General features: G+C 35.7%; 1 protein-coding gene across 1 annotated transcript in view; it reads left to right on the top strand.

Moving 5' to 3' along the window:
- ASZ1 (ankyrin repeat, SAM and basic leucine zipper domain containing 1) overlaps positions 1 to 23,507 on the top strand; it is a 96,772-nt gene that overhangs the window by 3,903 nt on the left and 69,362 nt on the right. Inside the window, exons 3-4 of the mRNA XM_027844995.1 lie at positions 5,736 to 5,858; positions 8,707 to 8,818. Coding sequence (XP_027700796.1) covers positions 5,736 to 5,858; positions 8,707 to 8,818 — 235 coding nt within the window. The remainder of the gene's footprint in view (positions 1 to 5,735; positions 5,859 to 8,706; positions 8,819 to 23,507) is intronic.

The raw sequence follows: 23,507 nt of genomic DNA, 5'->3' as shown, positions 1-23,507 counted from the left end.
GCAGACCTTTAAGTGCTACTTAAATGTAAGTTGGTACTTTGATGAGAATAAGGAATTGAAGATGACTTTAAGGTTTTGAGCTTGGAGAACTGGGAGAATAATTGTTTTACATCATCCCATAGTGTCTCCCTCAATGTTGAACACATAGTAGCTTTTCAGTAAATATTAGTCAGATGCATTAATAAATGAATAAAAGCAAGACTAGCAGAACAACTTTGTTTTCTTAATAGTGGAGATAAGATTGATAGTAATTTTACTTTATTTTTTCAAATGAAATCTTCCTTTCCCTCCATACCTCTCCACCACACATGAGAAAGCATGAAAAACAGTATTTTTGTTACAAACTTAGTCATGCAGAACATTCCCCCATTGGCCATATCCCCCCCCCCCAAAAAATCTCAATCTCACCTCTCAGGAGGTAGGTATCCTGTTTAATCCTATGAAATTAGGGGTTGGTCATTGTATTGATCAAAGTTCCCAAGCCTTTCAAAGTTGCTTGTCTGTACGATATTGTTTTTGTTCTATAAGTAATGCTCTTGGTTCAACTTCTTTCTGTATCAGTTCATACAAGTATTCCCAGATGTCTCTGAAACCACTCTTTCATCATTTCTTATAGCACAATAGTATTTCCATTACATTCATATGTGATAATTTGTTCAACCATTTCCTGATTGATTGGCACCCCTCAATTTTTGATTCTTTGCTACCACAAACAGAACTGTTATAAATATCTTGTACAAATAGGCTCTCTTTTCCTCTTCAGATTTTTTGTGAGTATAGACCTTTACCAGTGGTTCAAAGAGTATGCACAGTTTAATACCTTTTGGGGCTTACTTTTAAATTGTTTTCCAGAATGGCTGGACAAGATTATATAGTTTCACCAAAAGTACACTAATGTCCTCAGCCCTTCCAGTATTTGCCATTTTCCTTTTTTGTCAACTTTAATAATCCAGTATGTGTGAAGTAGAACATCAGAGTTGTTTTAATTTGCATTTCTCTCTCTAAAAAAAAGCATTTTTTCATATTGTTATTAATTTTATATGTTGTTCTTACGTAGTTTCCTCTCTTTTCCTTAATCTATTTTGTCCCATTTTTAGGAAATAAGGAAAAAAGGATAAAAGTAGAAACCACACTTCATCACCCTTGTATCACTAGCCGCTTACTTTCAGTTAGAATTATGGGAAACTTCAGCAGAAAGCTTGTAGGAAAAAACATGTTTTCACAGTGATTATCACTTACTATAGATATGTCTGTAGAAAATTTGAGTGGAGAGAGATAGGGATGAAATCTGGTTTAATTGATATAGGGAACTCCCAAAATGAGGTAAGGTTAGTGCAGATTAACATTTGGGAGTCAGTTGTAATTAATTTTTCAGCATCTTGCATTTTTTTCCTACTGAAAAAATATTATTTTTTTAGTGGTAATATTACTATACAATTAGTAACAGTATTTCTTTGTGAAGCTTTCTTTTCATGATGGTATACCAATCTGACAGTCAACTATAAGATCTTACACTAGACTGGCTAGTTGAAGCCTTAGAAATAAAGTAATTGGGCCATCTTTTCCAAATTTAAGGACAAATAAATAAGCTATCTCTGTACATATGTCCAGCATAATAGAAGTATACCAAACTAGTAATAATGGTTTTTAAAAGTGTAATATAACTCAGAAAAAGCATGCGTTTGCTTCCCTTTATTTTTTGAAATTTGTATTTAGTTGAGAAATGTGTAAGGGGTTGAACTATACTATGCCAGATGTAGGATCTTGAGCAGACAGATAAGTGGTATTGAAGAAATATAGATCTATCATAGGTAAAACAGAGAGGTAAAATAGTGTAGTGTATAGAGAATCTGGGTTTAGGTTTTGTCTCTTGTATGCATGGGTTGTGTGTGACCCTTATGGATTACTCTGTAAGATAAGATGCCGGCCTACATTAGTAGAGAGAATTTTCCTTATCCAGGATTTGTTTATACCAATGAAATTACATGTCCAGTCCCTATATTGTCGGTAAAACAGATGTAGCCCTTTCTTTTCATTTGGGACTTCTCTGACTATTGGGAGTTTTGAATAGTGCCAAAGTCCTGGAGTTCCTAAAATTTATTTCCCTAGCCTCTTCTAACATCCTCAGAGCTGGTCTGGCACGGTGGAAATTACGTTGGGTTTGGAGAGGACCTGGGTTAAAAACATTGGTTTTATTACTTTCTGTGTGACCTTGGCCATGTCACCTCTCAAAACTTCAGTTCCTCAACTGTAAAATGAGGGAATTGAACTAGGTGGCTTATAAGACCAGTTCCAGGTCCGAGTCTTTGATTACTTGTGATATGGTTGATAGGTCCAGCTCCAGAAGTTGTGAGGGCACAGCAGTTTGTGTTCCTAGTGTTTATCGGTATTTTCTTATGGGGGGGGGAGAGAAACCTCTGCCCTATATAAAACCAGTTCAAAACAAAAAACATCTCATTAATGCAGTATCAAAAAGTAAGTCTGTTTCTGTGGATGTTCTTCCTCCAAACCTTGTTCTTATCCCAAAGGTTTCCTCTCATTTAACTTTTATCCAGCCCTTTCTTCTTTCTACTTCAAAACTCCCAGGTATATATTTTACATGTTCTAAAATATTTTAGTTAGTATATAGTCATAGAATCTCAGATTTAGAAGGGAAGACATCTTGTTCAGTCTGTGCCTGTATGGGAATATCCTTAACAATATCAACATTGGTGGTCAATCAGCCTTGTCTTTAAAAAGTTCAATACCAAGAAATTAACTTCTGAGCCTCATTCAGCTTTTGGGGAGCTACAATTGACAGGAAGTTTTACCTTATATCAAGCCAGAATATGTCAGTTTATAACTTTCATCCATTGTTCCTAGTACTACCTTCTGGAGCCAAAGAGAACATGTTTGATTTTCTTGTCCACATGATGGTTCTTGAACTTATATCACCTGTCACCCTCCCATCCACAAGTCTCTTCTTCAGTTTGGCCATTCCCAATTCCTTGAACCAGGCTTTGTGTGATATAACTTTTAGTCCTTTATCATCCTGTTTAGCATTGTTTGTACATTTTTCAGCTTTTCATGTGCTTTCTAAACTGTGGCACCCAGAATTCTATGTGATTTCTTATATGGTCTGAACATGGCAGAGTAATTCAATTTAATAAGTATATAAGTGCCTAACATGTGTCAAGTGTTGTGCTAGGCGCTGGATATACAAAGACAAAATAATCTCTTCCCTTAAGAAGCTTGCTTACATTCTAGTTCAGGGTAATAGCGGTTACCTGATTACATATGAATATGTACAAAGTAAAGGCAATATAACAGGAGGCAGGTGGTGGTAAGAAGGAAAAGCACTAGATGTGAAGATCATCATGGCTGTTATTCAGGACATTATGTTTCGATTGATGAAGCTTTAGATCCTCTCCTATTTTGAATATCATACTATTAACTCATGCTCATATGGAGCTTAATAACCCACTAAATTCCTCAGATTGTTTTCATATGAATTTCTAACCACATTTCTATTATCCTATACTTATGCCAATGAGTTTTTGAACTCAGGTATAGGTTTGCATATCTCTGTCTCTGTCTCTCTGTATCATGCATGCACATGTTAGCCTACACATAATATACATGCATATGTGTGTGTATATATATTTGTGTGTGTATGTGCATATATACATATGTGTGTATAGATATACTGGATGCATAAATGCTTGTTGAATTTGCTCTGGCTATTGTTTGTGGGAGCCCTCATCCACTCCCCCCCATCTAAAAGGATGAAGATAGACCTGCCAGATCTCAACTGTCAGTAGTCAGTAAACATTTATTATGCACTTACTATGTTCTAGGCCTCTAGGTCCTCAAGTGCAGCCCTTTGACTGAATCTAAACCTAACAGAACAAATCCCCTTAATAAAAGGGTTTGTTCTGTAAAACTTGAACTCAGTCAAAAGGCTTCACCCCAGGACCTAGAAGGCCACATGTTCCCCACCCCAGTTAGGTACTGTGCTCAGCACTGAGAATACATGCATAGAAAAGAAAGACACAGTACCTGCCCTCAAGGAACTTAACAATATAACTGGGGAAAAGACAACACACAAAAGGAGGTATCTGATGTTGGGGGTTAATCCTGGCTCTCTGCTATTGCAAATGCTGACTGAATCCTTCATAATTTCTGTGTTTAAGAATCCATAGCAAATTGAGGAGAGCTGCACATATGTCTATATCATACCTGTGTCTTTTTTTTTAGTTTTCTTATAAAATATGTATAAAGTGTTTCTCAAAGAGACTATACAGCTGTCATTTGTTTTAATAAATAGGCATTTTAAAAAAACATTTAAATACTGTGATAAGTGCTAGGGATACAAATAGAAAAGAATATAGTCCTTGTTCTCAGTGAACTTAAACTCTAATTTTGGGAAAATTTCTAGTTTGTGTGTATTCCTGAAGGGCAGTGCAGAGATGCATGCATGGTGGATATGGGTAGAGTGTGGCATATTGCCAGTGAACAACTGCAGGAAAATGATATAAAATATGTTTTCAGATCTATAAGTGGAAAAGGAATTGGGCCAATCTTGCAGCAAGCAATTGTGGTGTACTACATCTAGCATAAAGATATCTAGAGGAAGGTCCCCAGCACATGGGCCCTCTATAGAGAATTTTTGGGAAAACATGGACAAAAGTTGCATTAGCTTAATTATATTGCAATCTGTACTCCTGGAAGAAGTCACCTCAGTTGAGTGACCTCAGTCACCTCAGTGAGATCACAAAATTGAAGTATTGGGTAATGTGTGAAACATAAATATAACTGGTGATTGAAGTGGAAATAACTTGAATATGAGGTTTGAGGAAAAAGGGAAGGAGCAGGTCAGGTATAAGCATGAATTTCCCAAAGCAAAAGGAAAAAGGTGGTGGAGAAATATGTTGGATCAGTACTCACTTGTGATAGCCATATGTCGGTATCTTGAGACCAACAGGTTTGGACATGTTTAGAAAAAGGGGGTGCAGTGGGAGAGGGCAGAACAGCTTCAAAGCAGAGGTAGAAACTTCACCTCAGCTGGTTCATGGGATAATGGATTTAGAGCTGGAAGAGACTTTTGAGTTAATTCAACCCATTCATTTTATAGCTGAGAAAAATGAGGGCCAGAAAACTTAAATGAGTAAATGCTCAGAGTCAAAGGAATGACCAGAATTTGAACTAAAGTTAAATCCAGCAGTCTTTTGCCTGTATCTTTGTGTATAATAGAATAATAATAACAGAATGGAAAGTTGAAAGTTGGATATTTATATACCATGAAGTTTCTTTACATAGTTTAATTATTTTAATATCATGCCACTTGCCATTAACATCTATAAAATATGTTTTCATATATTCTTCTAGGGATCATATAAAGTAGCCTTTAACACAGTATTCTGCCTTCTGAAGTCATTGTCACCAAGGGCTTCTAGTATAATAAGAAATCCATGCCTTTACTTTGTATACATTCCTTAAATCTAAATAGGTTTTGGTTAAAATTTTTTTAGCTATAGTGATAGAAGAACTAAATTTTAGAGCTAGCAGGAACCCGAAAAACCATCTAATCCATCTATCCAGTAAGAAACTGAAGCTCTCAAAACTGGTACATCCTTTGAAGTCACAACAATAGTGATAAAACAGTATTTATTTTCTCACTCAAAAATGCATTTCACAGCCTCTGGAGCTTTTTACAAGGTTCTGTCTAATCCCAGGACTTATTTTTATGTTAACAGGAATGAGTGTGGAGTCCAGTTTTCAATTTGGATGGACTCCTCTTATGTGTGCTGCTAATATTGCCAACGTGGAGTTGGTGCGTATCTTGTTGGACAGAGGGGCTAATGCAAGTTTTGATAAGGGTAAGATATTTAAGAATTAATGTGATAAATTTGATTATTGATATATATTATCTTGATGAATCCCAATTAGTACACTTTTATAAACAAAATAATTTCATTTGTATGGTGTTTTTAAGTACCAACCAAAATTAAATTTGAAATAATAGACATTTTGAAAATTTCTTTTAACAGGGAGGTGGGAACCTTTTACCACTCACTTCTCTTGTTCTTGTATTGAAAATGACTAAAAATGTGCATGTTCTTTGATCCATGAAAAGACCTCATGTACTCTGAAATATTTATAGCAGCACTTTTTGTAGCTGCAGGGAGCTAGAAACAAAGTAAATACCAATTGATCTTGGAATGTCTAAACAAATTATGGTACATGAATGTAATAGAATGCTTTTGCATTGTAACAAATGATGAAAATGAAGGATACATTGAAGCATGGGAAGATATCAATGAACTGATGCAAAGTGAATAAGGTAAATGGAAAGAAAACCAACAAAAAGCACAAAACTTAATACTATGTAAATTATGATGACCAAGTTGGTCCACAAGAAGAGTTAAGAAAACACATCTCTCCTTTGCAGAGATGGGAGATAAGTACAGATAAGCAACAAGCATTAAGCGTCTACTGTTAGCCAAGCATTGAAGACATAGAGACAGAAATGGCAGACCCTTACCTTAGGGAGATTATGTTACATTGATTATATTGCATATATTGTCAAACTTCGTTGATATTTTGGTTAATTATGCTGAAGTGCCTTGTTTTCTCCTTAATTCTTTTCAGTAGGGGATATGGGGAAAGGAAATAGTTGAAAGTTAAAATAATCTAAAAACGAGTAGTAATTTTTTTTTAAAACAGCTTCATAAATGCACCACTTCTATGCTTTCATGTTCATAAACTCTGAAATTCCTTTATCCACATGTTCTGTTATCATTCCACCTCTCCTCTGCCCTGCAACTACCAAAACCCAGTCTTCATCTTCACACTGACCTTTTCCTCTACATCTTAGTTCTTTCCCATGCCATCACTCCTACACTAACCTACACTTTCTTCTCTTCCCAGTCTTAACTTGGTCAACCAGTTCAACTGTAAGCTATCCTCTCTCTCAAGTCCCTTACCTACTTATCCTATCATAATCTTTCACTGCCAAGCTTCTTACCTGGTACATAGTAGGTACTTATAAATACTTTTTAATTAAGACATTTTGTTATTTTTTTATTCTGTTTATCTATAGCATCCAGCATGGTACCTTGCACACAGAAAGTGATTAATATATGTTTAAATTAAGGAAAGGTAATTATTTGAAGAGCTGTCCTTAGAATTTAAATTTAATTCTTAAAGGGCTTGACTTAAGATAATGGAAAGAGCACTGAGAACTTTGAGTCAGGGCACCTGAGTTCTAAATCTCTAGAGATCTCTTCTGGCTTAAAAAATCTATGAATTTAAGATCATTGTCCATACCTTTTAAAAATAAGCTGCAGTTTTATAATTTAATGACAACTCCTAAGATATTTCTTTCTCACCCTTCCTGTGGGGGTGAGTAGAAGAAATAACAATTAAATTATATATATATATATATATATATATATATATCTTTTGTTAGTAATAAAGGAAAAGCTACATTTTAGATTCTTCCTCTCGTACTTTGAAGCCAAGAACCATAGAAGAAAATAAGGACAGCCGGCATGTGTCAGGACAAAGTTTATTTACAAGAAGTCCATAATTATTTTGCTCAGATTATGAAAATTCTTATAGGTGAACCATCATCCTGGTAAGGGTCCCACCTCCTCACATAAACTGCCACAATTGTCTTCCTTTCTACTCTTGGAGATTCCTAAGATGTCTATACTTCCCCCCCCCCTTTTTTTTCCATTTCTTCTGAAACCTCAGTATTGCTACTAGTGTATTATGTCTTAGTTCAGAAATGAGGAAGAATATAATTCTCATACCCAGTGCCCAAGTTGAATCTGGGAAACGTTCCAGAATAGGAAATTGAGGGGGCAGCTAGATAGCTGTTTAATTTATTGCCATAAACAGTGGATAGTACTGGCCCTGGAGTCAGGAGGACCTGAGTTCAAATCTGGCCTCAGACACGATATTCACTATCTGTGTGACCCTGGGCAAGTCACTTAACCTCATCACCTCGCCCAAAAAAAACAAACAAAAAAACCAAACCAGAATAGGAAATTGAATTGTTTTTATGTAGAAATTATGTTTAAAAAAAGATTAAGTCCTATAAATCAACTATTAGCATATTTCAGCCATATTTTAAGCTAAATGGCTTTTTATGAAGTGTCCTGGGAACCTGACCCCAATTTCAAACATTCGTAGGATTTAAAGCTATAAAAGACCTCTTGGACATCTAGTCCAACACCCTCATTCTACAGATAAATGGCTTGACCAGTATTATACAGTGACAAGAGAATCAGGAATCAAATGCAGGTCTTTTTACTCCAAAATCCATAGTCATATTGAACAATATTGTTTTTAAGAGAAAAGTGTTTTGAATTCTGAATTTTAAAAATTGATGGACAAACCAACTAACTCTCTGGAATGCATTGTAGGTTTTTAGTGAGGAGAGTAGGTCCAGATCTATGATTTCATCTAGGAGAGGACATTTGATGCAGATTTAATGATGCAGATAAGCAATTTGTCTGTAATGTGTAGCCTTGTAGCTACTGAGAGGTTAAATGACTTGTTCATTGTTATTTACTAGTATATGTCAGCCAGGACCCTGAAATTCCTAATTGTAAAGCTAGTCCCATATTCCACTGTACCATGCTAACTCTCTTTGTTATGTGCTATTAAAACAACTAGTATTTTTTCTTAATGATATGTATTTTCTCTATTTCACTATAGATCAATATACTATTTTGATGGCTGCATGTTCTGCACGTGCTTCAGAGGGTCAGATTTTAAAGAGTGTAGAACTGCTACTTTCGAGAAATGCTGACCCAAATGTTGCTTGCAGGTAAGGGAAATTTCTGGACTACTAGTAAAAACTAAGCCGTTTTTTTCTTCACTTATATTGGATTTTTAAATATTTGCCAATCTAGCCTCTGCTCTTTATCATGAATAAATGCATGTTTTCCTGGCCATTAAAATTCTAATTTTAAATGGCCCAATGCTGGTATCAAAAGTAACACATGGTGGTGGCAGTCTTTCACTTTTTTCTTTTCAGAGATAACTCTTAAAGAAGTGAAACAGTGATTAGGAGAAAAAGCTACCCATGTATTTTATGAGCCACATACTTGAAAGAATAATATAACTCAGCTATGGCAAAGCCTTTTATGTGTCTTTCAACCTCAACTAGTTCGATTTTAACATTGGTCAGTTAAACAAGTTGCACAAAAGCCACAGATTCAATCATGAACTGTGACCATCAACCAGTTACATATCAGTTGTAATGAAAATTGATTTAATTTCTTGGGTTCGTTCTAAAAACTCTGCTCTTGCCTTTTGCTTCATATATGTTTCTTCACTCTTTCAGTCATTATTATGAAAGGAGATAGTGGTCCCCAACCCCAGGGCATAATGTCTGACAGTATGCATAATGGATTGAGTGAACAGCCATTCACAGAATTAAATACATTCACTCAGCAGATATTTTACTAAGACCCTAGTTAGTGCAGGACCTCAGATTAAGTTTTATGTTTACCAGCTCTAGAGCTTGTTTTGGGTTTGGGAGGCCCCAGAGTCACACTCCATGTGGCTAAATACTCTAGGCCATTCTCTTTGGGAAAATCTGTTCTACAACTCTGATGTCTATCTCTAGTAGTTGGCTTTTTCTTTTTCTATAATCCTTTGAGATTAATCCCATTAAATATCCTTGCTTCCCTATGCATGTTGATGAGTAGTTATCTTTGGTTATTATGATCTGTACCTTTATTCCACCTTATTCATATAAGGATATTCATACTCTTGTTGTCATAGTCAGCAACAAATGTTCTATTTCCACAGTTCATAACTCTGCAATTCCTATCTAACCATAAACCTCCTTTCCTTCCAACTCTCACTGTTCCTTGTATCTCATAATCCTACTCTCTGTACACACCACAGCCTCTAGTTTCTTTACTTCTCCTTGCTTCTCCAAGCTCTCACCTGTTCCCTGAACTCAGTTTTTCTGGATCCTGCCTGTTTTATACTAATCATTTTACTTTTCCCTAATCAACTCTATTGCACTCCACACACTGACTGAGAACCTTTTTTTCTCCTCAAAACACCTGTACTCCCACTGTTATCTTCTCACTCAGTAAAAGACCTCACCTTCCAAAAATAATTGAAGCTTCAGCTCCCTATTCTCTGCATCTCCATCCTTCAAAACCTAATCATCTCCCATCCTCTTTTTTGCTTCAGAGTCCCTTCTTTTTTCTTTAGAATACCAATTCGTTACCCAGGTTCTTGATCCCAATCCTTCCCATTTCCTGTAGCAGATTGCTTCTTCAAATTATCTCTCTTTGCCAAATTTTGAACCTCTATCTACTGATTCTTTTCCTTCTGCCTTTATACATATCCATACTGCCCTCATCCTTAAAAAAAAAAAACCTTCACTTTGTCCCACCATCCACTTAACTACTTACATCACTACTTCCCCCCCCCCACAGCTTTTTTTCTTGGAAAAAGCAGCCTACAATCATTGCTTCCACTTTCTAGTCCTTTTTTTTAAATTTTTATTTTCAGGCAATTGGGGTTAAATGACTTGCCCAGGGTCACACAGCTAGTAAGTATCAGATGTTTGGTCTGAGGCTGGATTTGAACTCAGGTCCTCCTGACTCCAGGGTCAGTACACTATCTACTGCACCACCTAGCTGCCCTTCCCCCCCCCGGTCCTTTTAAAAAACAAATAAATTTTCTTTTTTTATTGTTAACAAAGATATGAAATAAATTAATTATTAAGTATTTATTAAGTGCTTACAATGGGCAGGTGCTGGTGTTGCAGAGACAAAAAAATGAATAAACAAAAAAGGATTATATATGAAAAAGAACATCTGTCAATTTCCGCTAACTCATCCTCTTGACCCCCATGGAACCATCTCTTGTAACAAATATGGACAAGTCATATAAATCAGTACATTGACTATAACTGGAGATGTTTGTTTCATTCTGCATCTCTATTCTGTCACCTCTGCTAAGAGGCAAGAAGCAAGTTTCACCATTACTCCTTTGAAGTAAGGATTCATCACTGGATTAATCAAAGTTGTGATATCTTTCAAAATTATTTTCTTTTATGTTTTTGTGATTGCTATCTTTACTGTTCTGATTCTCCTCATATTTGACTTTGTATCGGTTCATATGAATCTATCCAAGTTTCTCTGAGTTCTTCAAATTTGTCATTTCTTATGGTATAATACTCCATTACATTTATATACCATAATTTGTTTATTCCACTGGAACTACTCCCTGAGGTTACTAGTGATCTCTTAGTTGCCACATCCATTGACCTTTTCTCAATCCTTATTCTCCTTGACCTCTGCCACCTTTGACACTGCTGGTCACCCTCTCCTTGATACCTTGATAATCTAGATTTTTGAGACACCACTGTGTCCTGGTTCTTTTCCTATCTGTCTGACTACTCATCAGTCTCATTTTGCTGAATCGTTTTCCATTTCATGCCCTTTTCATGTAGGTATCCCTTAAGATTCTTTCCTGGACCCTCTTCTTGTCTCCCTTTACACTCCTTCACTTAGTGATCTTATCAGCTACCTTGGACTGACTTACTGTCTCTGTGCTGATGATTCTCAAATCTGCCTATCCTGCCAAAACTGCTGACCTCCAGTCTTATATCTCCAACTGCCTTTTTCATACATCTCAAACTGATATGTCCAGTAGACATCTTAGACTAAACATGTCTAAACCAGAACTCGTTATCTTTCCCCTGAAATTATTCCCTTCATCCCCTGGCCACCTTCCCATTGCTATGGAAAGCAAACCATTCTCCCATTCCTTCAGGTTCACAATCTAGGAGTCATCCTCAATTTATCAATATCTCTTACCTGCCATGTTCAGTATGTCACTAAGACCTATCAATTTCATCTCTGCAGCATCTCTCTTCTGACACTGACACCACTCTAGTGGCTCATACCTTGATTATTATAATAGCCTGCTGGTGGGTCTGCCTGCCTCAACGCTCGCCTCACTCCAATCCATCCTCTCTTAAGCCACCAAAATGATTTTTCTAAGCTCAGATCCAACCATGTCACTTCCCTACTCAATAAACTCCAGGGGCTTCCTATTGCCTCCAGGATCAAATTAAAAATACTCTATTTAACATTCAAAACCTTTCATAATCTAATCCCCTCCAACATTTCTAATCTTCTTACACCTTACTCCCTGACACTCTTCAATCCAGTGACAGTGGCCTCCTGGCTGTTCTACAGACAAGACACATATTCTCTCTGGCTATCCTCCATGCCTGGAATACTGTCTCTTCCCACTCTGCCTACTGACTTGCCTGGCTTCCTTTAAGTCCCAACTAAAATTCCACCTTTTATAGGAAGCTGTGCCTAAGCCCTCTTAAGTTTAGTGCTTTCTCTCCGTTAATTGTTTCCTATTCATCTTCTGTATAACTTGCTTTGTATATATTTGTTTACATGTTTTCTTTCATTAAATTGTAAGCTCTTTGAGGGAAGGAACTGTCTTGTTGCCTTTTTTGTGTGTCCTTAGCACTTAACAGAGTGCTTGACACATAGTAGACCCTTAATAAATGTGTTTTGATGTGCTATATTTTGTATATATATTGTTAAGGCATTATCCATTTGATAGACACAGAGTTTGCAGTTTTTGCTACAACAGGAAATGTTGTTATAAATATTTTTTCACGTAAGGGTACTTTCCCTTTGTATTTGATTTTCTAGTAGTGGTATCCTTTGGCTAAATGATATCCACAAATTATTGAGTTTTTTGAGTATTGTTCCAAATTGCTTTCCATAATGACTATACCAGTTCACAGCTCCACCCAAGAGTGCATTAATATGTCTGTTCTCCTATGGTCCCTCTAAAAATTGTCATTTTTTTTGGTCATCTTTACTAATCTAATGGATGTGAGGTGGCATCTTAGAGTTGTTTTAATTTGCATTTCTCTTATTAGTAATTTGGAGCATTTATTCGTATGGTTGATGACAACTTGTATTTCTTCCTTTGAGAACTACCTGGTAATTGTTTTGGCCATTTTCTTAGAGGAATTTCTAATATTTTCTTCAGTATAATCTCATGAAATATTAACATTTGAAGGGAATTTAGAAATTGGTTCCAGTCCTGCCATTTCATAGGTGAGGAGCTGAGGTTCTGTAAATTTGGATAGTAACTTCATTTCTCCGAACTTCTATAAAATGAGTATCGTAGTAATACCATTACTACTGGTGATGGTACTTTGGAAAATGCTTTGTAAACTGTGTGTGTGTTTGTGTGTGTACGCTGAGTATTACAGTTACATTTATCATGTATTTTAAATGCATTAACAACAAGAACATGCTCTAAGAAAAGTAAACCAACATAGATTTTTTAATGTGTCTATATAAGAAAACAATGAAATAGTGATATGTGGTGTTACAGTTTCTTGGTTCATTTTTGTTAAGCCTCTTCTGGAAGTAAATACACAATCTTATAGCTGGAAAGAAAATATTTTATTATCAGAAGAAAAATGAGTTAGATAATTGAGTTTCCCCTAGTTTTTTGGAGACTTTGTATTCTGTTTTCCTTCCCAATCTAAATCATTCTCAGATTTTTATTAACCAAGTAAATTTCATAATAGCCTTCTGTCTTCATGTGATAGTCTTTTATTTGCATTCTTGGAATTTAAAATTTGTTACCTAGCTAGAATAAACTTCAGATCTTATCTGTTGTTGAAAGGAAATTGTATTTTTTTAAGATCTGACAGATTTACTAAGCTTAAACAGTATCTTAATATTTAGTAAACTATCCTTTTTTAATTTAATTCACAGAAAGCTTTTGCCCATTTTAGGTAATTGTAGCATTCTTAACTTGGTTCAACTTTCCTTTCCAGGCTTATTACACATTACCAACATCTGATGACACTACACTTGGCTTCTTGCATTTCCTCAAACAGGAAATTACATCTTCTTGTGCTTTGGTGTAGGCTCTACACGCTTCCTTATCCCATGCCTAGAATGCACACTGACCTGATATCTAACTCTTAGAATCCCTAGCTTCCTTCCTTCCCTTTTTAATGAGTATTTTGCTGACACTCCCAACTCCCTCTCTGAAATTGCCTTGTATTTATTTTGTGTATAGTTACTATTTCCTTATGTGTGGACATGTTGCTGATAGAATATTAGCTCCCTGAGGACAGGGATTGTAATTTTTTTTGTCTTTGTTTCTTTAGCACCCTAATATAGTGTCTGGCATATAGAAGGCACTTCATATCTGCCTGTCAATTGATCAATTCATTCATTACTTCTGATCAACAGTAAAAATAAATTTTAATATGAGGATAGAATTATATAGTATCAATATTCCTGGTCTTCAAATTAGAAGGCCTTGGCTCAGATTCTACTTCTTCAGAAGTTTCTTACTAATTATGTGAACTTGACCAGGTCATTTTTTTTTTCTTCACGACAATGGTAAGCAGCCACTTCTGAAATTGGTCTTCTTGTTCTTCCAGGATCAAGAAATCTGTGCCACAGTGGTATAGATTTCTTACCCTAAATCAGTAACAGTACCACAAGCTGCTAGGTTAATCTGAAGGTATTTGTTTTCTGAAGATTAGTTAGACTGTTGTATAGCACTAGTTTGTCAGTTGTTGACATTGTCTTTTGTTTTTCTACATCACTTTGCTTTGTGCTGTGGTGTGACATCCAAGTCTGTGAACTGAAACATTTGGTTTCTCTATACCAGTAATTACTGCAATATCTCTCACAGTCATTGAAATGTGTTCCTTAAGAGTCACAAATTTTGTAAGAGAATACTGGAAATTGAGAATGCATTGCTGAAAGGTAGAATCTTTCTAGGCATTTTCTGTGGATTGGAAAAAATCCAGCTGACTGACCTCACAGATGTAAAGAAATTAGTGTGCAAAAGTATTGGGAAAACCAGAATTTCTTTGCCAGAAAACTTTTGAAATTGAAATGAATGGGCTGTGAGACAGGATTGTGACATAAGGGATCACTTAAAACAAGCTAGCAAGGTTCTTTAAAATCTTTAATAAGTATAAAGAAAAACATTTCAGTTTTTGAGACAGTAAGCGACAAGAAATCTTGTACACTGGACCAATGTGAAATCTGAAGGGATCAAGATGTAACTAAATTTGAAGTTTTAAGAAAATAAAATATTCACAAAGGTTATTCTAAGGAGCAATTGCATGCTTTGCTTTCTACCACTGTCTTTAAACTTTCCTGTTTTCTTCTATTCTATATTACTTAATTATTAAAGGATTAACATTGAAAAAAAAGAATCACAAGTTTTATATATTTCCTTGCAACAGTAGCCACAGAATTAAAAGCATAATAAAAAAAGAAATGAAATGTATGTGTAGCATGGAATCCTGCATTCAGCAATCTGAGAACTAAATAAATATGGAAAACAACCTTAGTCTAGTTTCATTTGGCCAAGCTTAAACATTCTGAGTCAATTTAGTGTCAAAAGTACAAAGGCTTCATTAAAATGAAGCCATATCAGAATTATTGCTTTGTCTTGAATAATTTGCACTGAACCTTAAGGTATCTTAAAGCTTTATTAGCTATTCTAGCTACGATATCATACATTTGACTCACTGAGTTTATGGTCTACTAAAAAACCTGAGATTTTTTTTGAAAGACTTGTCCAGCTCTGAAAGAGGTACATTGTGTTGTCCCCCACTATAATGCTCTTATTCTCTCTTTCTTCCTGTAATTCATTTAGTAGCTTTTCCTTTTGATTTCTTTGGCTTCCTTCAAATCCCAACTAAAATCCAAACTAAATCTAAACTAAAATCTAAACCAAAATTCCTATCTTCTATAGGAAGCCTTTCCCAACCCCTAGAGGCTTTCTTCTGTTAATTATTTCCTATTTGCCCTTTGTTTAGCTGTGTACATATTTGTTTGTTTATTGTCTCCCATTAGATTGTAAACTCCTTGAGGGCAGGGACCGTCTTAACTCTTTTTTGTATCTTTTTTGTATTAGCACAGTGCCTGGCACATAGTAGATAAATAAATGCTTATTGACTATAAAGCATTTAGGTGCTATGCCATTCAGTGCATATATGTTAAGTATTTACATTAATTCATTTCTGAGGTTCCTTTACGCAAAATGTACTTCCCTGTTTATCTTTTTTAATTAGTTCTATTTTTGCTCTGTGTGAGATCATATTTGTTACCCTTGCTTTTTTGAATTGAACTGAGGCTCAGTAGATTTTGTTGCAGCCTTTTATTTAAAAATGTATATATATATATATATAAATTTTTTATTATGTAAGAATTTTAAAATTATAATTGTGTCTTTTTCTTTTAAGTACGTTTCTTATAAACATTGTTTTTGTTGGACCCATATTGTTGGATTTTGTTTTCTAATTTATTCTGCCATCATCCTCTGTTATAAGTTAGTTCATACTGTTCACATTCACAGAGATGATCATTTTTCATGCATTTCTCTCCATCTTTTTTTTTTATAATTTTCCCTCTCTTTGCTCCCCCACATCCTCTTTATTATCAATTCTTACCCTCTTTACTTTTTTAAACTCCTCTTCATAATCTCTCCTCTAAGTTTGTTTTGTTTGTGATGAATCCTTTCCTTTATTATATCCTCCCTCTGATTTCTTCCAGTCTTCTCTTCCTATTCCCTCCTGTGTCCCTATTCAGTTTAATTTATTTCTATACCAAACTTTTTATATGGCCTCTTTTGACCAGTTCATATGAAAGTGAGATTCAGGTGACTTTCCGTATTCTTATGCCCTTCCTTGCCCTTGACATCATGGTTGTATAGGAATATTTATATCATCTCTTTCCTTAAAATGTAAGTGTTTCATCTATATAAAGTCCCTTCTTATTGCTTACTTGTTTCTCTTTACTTCCATGTTTGTATTTCATCTCTGAGCTTTTCATCTGGAATGGTTGGAAGTCCTATTTCATCAAAGTTTCACTTTTTTCCATGTAGGATTATATTAACTTTTGTTGGTAAGTTCCTCTTTCATCTTTTGAAATATTCATATACCATGTTGACCACTCACTTACAGTGGTAGCTACTATTTTCTTGTGATACTGACTGTGATTCCTTGAAAATTTAAAATTGTGGCTACTTGCAGTATATTTTTTTGATATGAAGACTCTAGATTTTGTTTATAATGTTTCTGGAATTTTTCATTTTGGGGCTTCCTTATGGGTGTTGTCATTAGTTTGTTTCTATTTTTACTTTGCTTTCTTATTCTAAGATTTCTTGAAATATGTCAACAGAGCTTTTTTTTGGGGGGGGGCAGTGTGGCTTTCAGATAGTCCAGTAATTTTTAAATTCTCTCTTATTGATTTGTTTGCTAGTTAAGTTTTTTTTTTTGCGCTACCTTATATTTTCATTTTTTTCCCAATCTCTTGATTTTGTTTTAATATTTATTTTGGTGTCAGAGGGCATTAACTTCTATTTGGTCCATTCCAATTTTCAGGTTTAATATCTGTCATGCTCAGCTGTTAATTCTCTTTCCAAGTCTCTCCTCCATAGCTCTCTTTTGTTTTTTAGTGTTTTAGTGCTTCCATTTCATTTTTAATATCATTTGTAACTTTTCAAAACTCTTGCTTCATTTCTTCTAGGAATTCTAATTAATCTTGTGGCCAGCAGTTTTTCTTTGAAGCATTGCTGGTAGGTGATGTGAAGTTATTCTTTTCTTCCAGGTTTGAGTCTTTGGCATCTCTGGTCTCATAATAGCCCATTATTATTTTTTTTTTTTTGCTCAATCTTCAGCCCTACATCCCTGACTGGGACTCTGTTTTAAGACCAGGCTCTATTAACTTTTGGTAGTACTTTTGTATCCTTGTGTAGTTTTGGACTCCCTCATCTGCACCCTGCCTCTATGTTCTCTTGAGTCTTTCATGTTGTGTTGAAATATTACTTTGTACTAAACTTTCAGTGGACCCTGTGTAGTCTGCTGAACAGCATAATTTGCTGCCCTCCTGGACTTTCTAGGCTTCAGACCCTGGTTTGGGTTTATTCCATTCAAATCAATAAATACATATTAAACTTAGCCCACTGTATACCAGGCACTGTGTTAAGTGCTGGTCTAGGGAAAAAGCCTGCAGACTTGTTGTTGGGTAGAGTGCCAATAGAGAGCTTTTGCCTCCAGCTCCTGTCAGCTATCTGGAATATTTTGCAGGTTCAGAGTGACAATACTGCATACTTACCTCTCTTCTCCTCCCAGGACTAAGTCTGAGATCCTATCTCTGGGTCAGTGCAACAGCTTTGCAGCTCTCTTTTACTTATGATTTGCAGCATCAATTCTTTGACCGCTGTGCCCCGAGGCTGTCAACTCCTAATCCCCTTTCTGGTATCATAATGATATTGCTGTCACTATTCCATACCTGGGGTTTGAAACCTCTGTTTCATAATTTCCTTGCTCTCCACTTGCCTCTTAGTTGAATCTGTGATCTTGTACTGGAAACTGGGATTTCTCCTTTGAGTTCCAAATCACTACTTGGTCTAGTGCTTTTTTTTAGATCTTTGTTGGAGTACTGGTACTATATAAGTTTGTGAATAATGGAACACCACAATCTCAGAAAAATCAAAATTTTAGATGATCTAAATGCCAATGAAAGGATCTTATTGGCAGTAAATATGCTGTAGTAGACTATATTGATTTATGTGTAAGAATTAGTAGAAAAGGCATGACCACAGACATGAATGAAAAAAAGGAGGTCTTTATTATTGAGCTAAGGGCTAACAAATAGTTGAGGTGCTGGATTTCTACCTATGAAATACTAGAAGAACCAGAGGAAGATTTCCATTTTACTGAATAGATCTCCTTTTTTTTTTTTTAGTATATATGTAGTTTATATTTATTTTATATCTCAATTACATGTAAACAAAAAAATTTTAATTTTTTTTAGAAGTTTGACTTCCGAATTCTCTCATTCTCTTACTCCCTCCCCTCTGCTCCCCTTGAGAAGGAAAGCAGTTTGATATAAATTATACATGTGCAGTCATACAAACATTTTCACATTAGCCATGTTAAAAAAGAAAACAGAACCTTCCCAAAATAATAATGTTAAGTATTCTTCAGTCAGCGTTCAGATTCCATCAGTTCTTTCTCTGGAGTGGATAGCATTCTTCACTATAAGTCTTTTGTATCATTGCATAGCTGAGACTAGCTAATTCACTTGATCGTCCTACAATATTGCGAAGACAGTTGATCATTGTACAATTTTACTATTGTTGTGTACAGTGTTCTCCTAGATCTGCTCATTTCACTTTGCATGAGTTCATATTAGTCTTCCCAAGTTTATCTGAAAGCATCCTTATTGTCATTTCTTATAGAACAATAGTATTTCATCATGATCATATACCACTTGTTTACCCATTCCCCAATTGATGAGTATTTAGTGTCTAGTTCTTTGCCACCACAAACAGAGCTACTGTATTCTATATTTTAGATTGTAAAGGGGGGGTGGAGCCAAGATGGCAGCGTAAAAGCAGTGACTTGCTTGAAAACTCCTCCAAATACCTGTAAAAAAAATGGCTCTAAACAAATTCTAGAGCAGCAGAAACCACAAAAAGATAGCGTGAAACAAATCTCCAGCCCAAGACCACCTGGGTGGTTGATTAGAAAGGTCTACTGCACCAGACTGGAAGAGAAACGCAGTTCAGTGTGGGTGCACAGGCAAAACAGGTCTCAGCTAAGCTGGAGCAGGCTTCAAAGGACTGAATCACGGGCAGCTGTGGCAATTTCCAGACTTCTCAACCCACAAACGCCAAAACCAACTTAGAAGGTCCATAGGAAAAGTCTGTGACCACAGTGAGAGAGAAGCTAAGGCCCAGGCCCAGACACAGCACAACCCTGGAGTGGCGGCTATTTCTAGAACTTATGGGCCCACAGACTGAGGAGGTATCCAGTGGCTGATCAGATGGGGATTGTAGGGATCTCTTTGCTGGTGCTGAGGCAAGATTCTCTTGCTTTGCCTGTGCTTGGATCTGGGTCACAGTTCTGGGTGGCGATCCTGGGGCGAGGAGGAGTGCTAGCAAGGTGGAGCTTGTGCTTTGGTGGAGAGGGAATCCTCCTCACAGTTCCAGGGCAGAAAAGAGTGCTTGTGGTCACTCATAGACCAGAGCAGAGGCCAGGAAAGGAGTAAACACCTCGCCCCTTGTCATACCACCTTGGAAGAACTGAAAATTTACAGGTCCCTAGAAGTATCTCTGAAAACAACTGCACAAAACCCCCGAAACTTGGGACGGTACATTCTCCAAACTGGAAACAGATGCCTACCTTAACGAAGAGTTTAAAATTCAGATAATTGGCTGGGATCATGAGCAAACTGTGCAAAATAAGTCAGACCAAAATATCTTTCTTTGGTGACAAAGAAGATCAAAACATAAAACCAGAAGAAGACACCAAAGTCAAAGCTGCTACATCCAAAGCTTCCAAGAAAAATAGGAATCAGTCCCAGGCCATGGAAGAACTCAGAAAGGATTTTGAGAAGCAAGAGAAGTAGAGGAAAAACTGGGAAGAGAAATGAGAGTGATGCAAGAAAACCATGAAAAACAAGTCAACAGCTTGCTAAAGGAGACCCAAAAAAATACTGAAGAAAATAACACCTTAAATAGCCTAACCCAAATGGCAAAAGAGGTCCAAAAAGCCAATGAGAAGAATGCCTTAAAAAGCAGAATTGATCAGATGGAAAAGGAAGTCCAAAAGCTCACGGAAGAAAATACTTCCTTAAAAATTAGAATGAAGCAAATGGAAGCTAGTGACTTTGTGAGAAATCAGGGCATTGTAAAACAAAACCAAAAGAGTGAAAAAGTGGAAGACAATGTGAAATATCTCATTGGAAAAACAACTGACCTGGAAAATAGATCCAGGAGAGATAATCTAAAAATTACTGGACTATTTAAAAGCCATCATCAAAAAAAGAGCCTAGACATCATCTTTCAAGAAATTATAAAGGAAAACTGCCCTGATATTTTAGAACCAGAGGGCAAAATAGAAATTAAAAAGAATCCACCAATCATCTCCTGAAAGAGATCCACAAAGGATAACTCCTAGGAAGATTGTAGCCAAATTCCAGAGTTCCCAGGTCAAGGAGAAAATATTGCAAGCAGCCAGAAAGGAACAATTCAAGTACTATGGAAACACAATCAGGATAACACAGGATTTAGCAGCTTCCACACTAAGGGACCACAGGGCTTGGAATATGATATTCCAGAGGGCAAAGGAGGGCCAAGAATCACCTACCCAGCAAAACTGAGTATGATCCTTCAGGGGAAAAATGGACATTCAGTGAAATAGAGGACTTTCAAGTATTCTTGATGGAAAGAAAAGAGATGAATAGAAAACTAGATTTTCAAATATAAGATTCAAGGGAAACATAAAGAGGTAAACAAGAAAGAGAAATCATAAGGGACTTATTAAGGTTGAACTGTTTACATTCCTGCATGGAAAGATGATATTTGTAACTCATGAGACCATTGTCAGTATAAGGGTAGTTGGAGGGGAAAAAAATTATGTATATAGATAGATTGATAGATAGAGGGCACAGGGTGAGTTGAAGATGAATGGGTGATACCTGAAGAATAAAATTAAGGTGTGAATGACAATTATACTGGGAAAAGGAGAAAGAGAGGTGGAATGGGGTGAATTATCTCACATAAAACAGATAAGAAAAGGCTTCTATAGTGGAGGGGAAGTGGGGGAAGGTAAGAGGGAATGAGTGAATCTTATTCTCATCAGATTTGGCTTAAGCAGGGAATAACATACACACTCAATTGGATATGGAAAGCTATCTTATCCTACAGGAAAATAGGGGGGAGGGAATAAGAGAGTGGGACGGGGAGGGGATGATAGAGGGGATGACAGATTGGGGGAGGGGGTTATCAGAAGCAAACACTTCTGAGGAAGAACAAGGTCAAAAGAGAGAAAGAGTAAATGGGGGAGCAGAATAGGATGAAGGGAAATATTTAGAGCACTTCATTAAAATTATTGTTTCAGCTAACTTTTTTGATTGAATTTTTCAGATTTTCCAAATGCATCATCATATTGTCTATAGAAAGAGATAGTTTTATCATGTCATTCCCTATTCTGATTCCTTCTATTTCTTTTTCTTCTCTTATTGCTATTGCTAGCATTTTTAATACAATACTGAATAATACTGGTGATAATGGGTATCCTTGTTTCCCTTCTAATCTTATTAGGAAAGCTTTTAGCTTGTCCCTATTACAAATAAAGCCAAGTGGTGGTTTTAGGTAGATGCTTCTTATCATTTTAAGGAAAAATCCCTTTATACCTATACTTTCTAGTGTTTTTAATAGGAATGAGTATTGTATTTTGTCAAAAGCTTTTTTTGTATATGTTGATACAATCATATGATTCTTGTTACTTGTTATTATTATAATAACTTTTTATTGTTATAGTAATTATATTCAGTTTTTTCTTATGTTAAACCAGCCTTGCATTCCTGATGCTTGGTCACGTGTATAATCTTGGTGATATATTGTTGTAGTCTCCTGGGCTAGTATTTTGCATCCATATGAAACTGGTCTATAATTTTCTTTTTTTTTATAATTTTCTTTCTCTGTATGTGCTCTTCCTGATTTAGGTATCAGCATCATATTTATTTCATAAGAGGTAGGACTACTTTGTCTATTTTCCAGATAGTTTATTTAATATTGGAATTAGTTCGTCTTTAAATGTTTGGTAGAATTCACTTGTAAAATGATCTGGTCCTGATGCTTTTTTCTTAAACTCATTTATGCCCTGTTCAATTTGTTTTTATAAAATAATTTTATTTAGATATTCTGTTTTCTGTTCTGTTAATGAAGGCAGTTTATATTTTTAAAATATTCTTCCATTTCACTTAAATTGTGAAATACATTTGCATGGAATTGGGCAAAACAACTCCTAATAATTGCTTTGATTTTTATCTTCGTTAGTGATATATTCACCCTTTTCATTTCTTTCTAGCTGCTTGCAATATTTTCTCCTTCACCTAGGAACTCTGGAATTTGGCCATAATATCCCTGGTAGTTTTTTTGGGGGGATCTCTTTCAGGAGGTGATCAGTGGATTCTTTCAATTTCTATTTTACCCTCTGGTTCTAGAATATCAGGGCAGTTTTCCTTGATAATTTCTTGAAAGATGATGTCTAGGCTTTTTTTTATCATGATTTTCAGATAGTCCAATAATTTTTAAATTATCTCTCTTGGATGTATTTTCCAGGTCAGTTGTTTTTCTAATGAAATATTTCACATTGTATTCTATTTTTTCATTCTTTTGGTTTTGCTTTATAATTTCTTGATTTCTCATAGGGTCGTTAGCTTCCATTTGCTCCATTCTGATTTTTAAGGAATTATTTCCCTTAGTGTGCTTTTAGACCTCCTCTTCCATTTGGCCAATTCTGCTTTTTAAGGCACTCTTCTCTTCATTGACTTTTTGGACCTCTTTTGCCATTTGGTCTAGTCTAATTTTTAAGTTGTTATTTTCTTCAGTATTTTTTTGGGCCTCCTTTAGCAAGCTGTTGTCTCGTTTTTCATGATTTTCTT

This window comes from Vombatus ursinus, unplaced genomic scaffold (assembly GCF_900497805.2).
Source record: "Vombatus ursinus unplaced genomic scaffold, bare-nosed wombat genome assembly UNPS02014946.1, whole genome shotgun sequence".
Lineage (NCBI taxonomy): Eukaryota > Metazoa > Chordata > Mammalia > Diprotodontia > Vombatidae > Vombatus > Vombatus ursinus.
The sequence above is the reverse complement of the archived record's forward strand: the minus strand, read 5'-3'. Positions and strand labels throughout refer to the sequence as shown.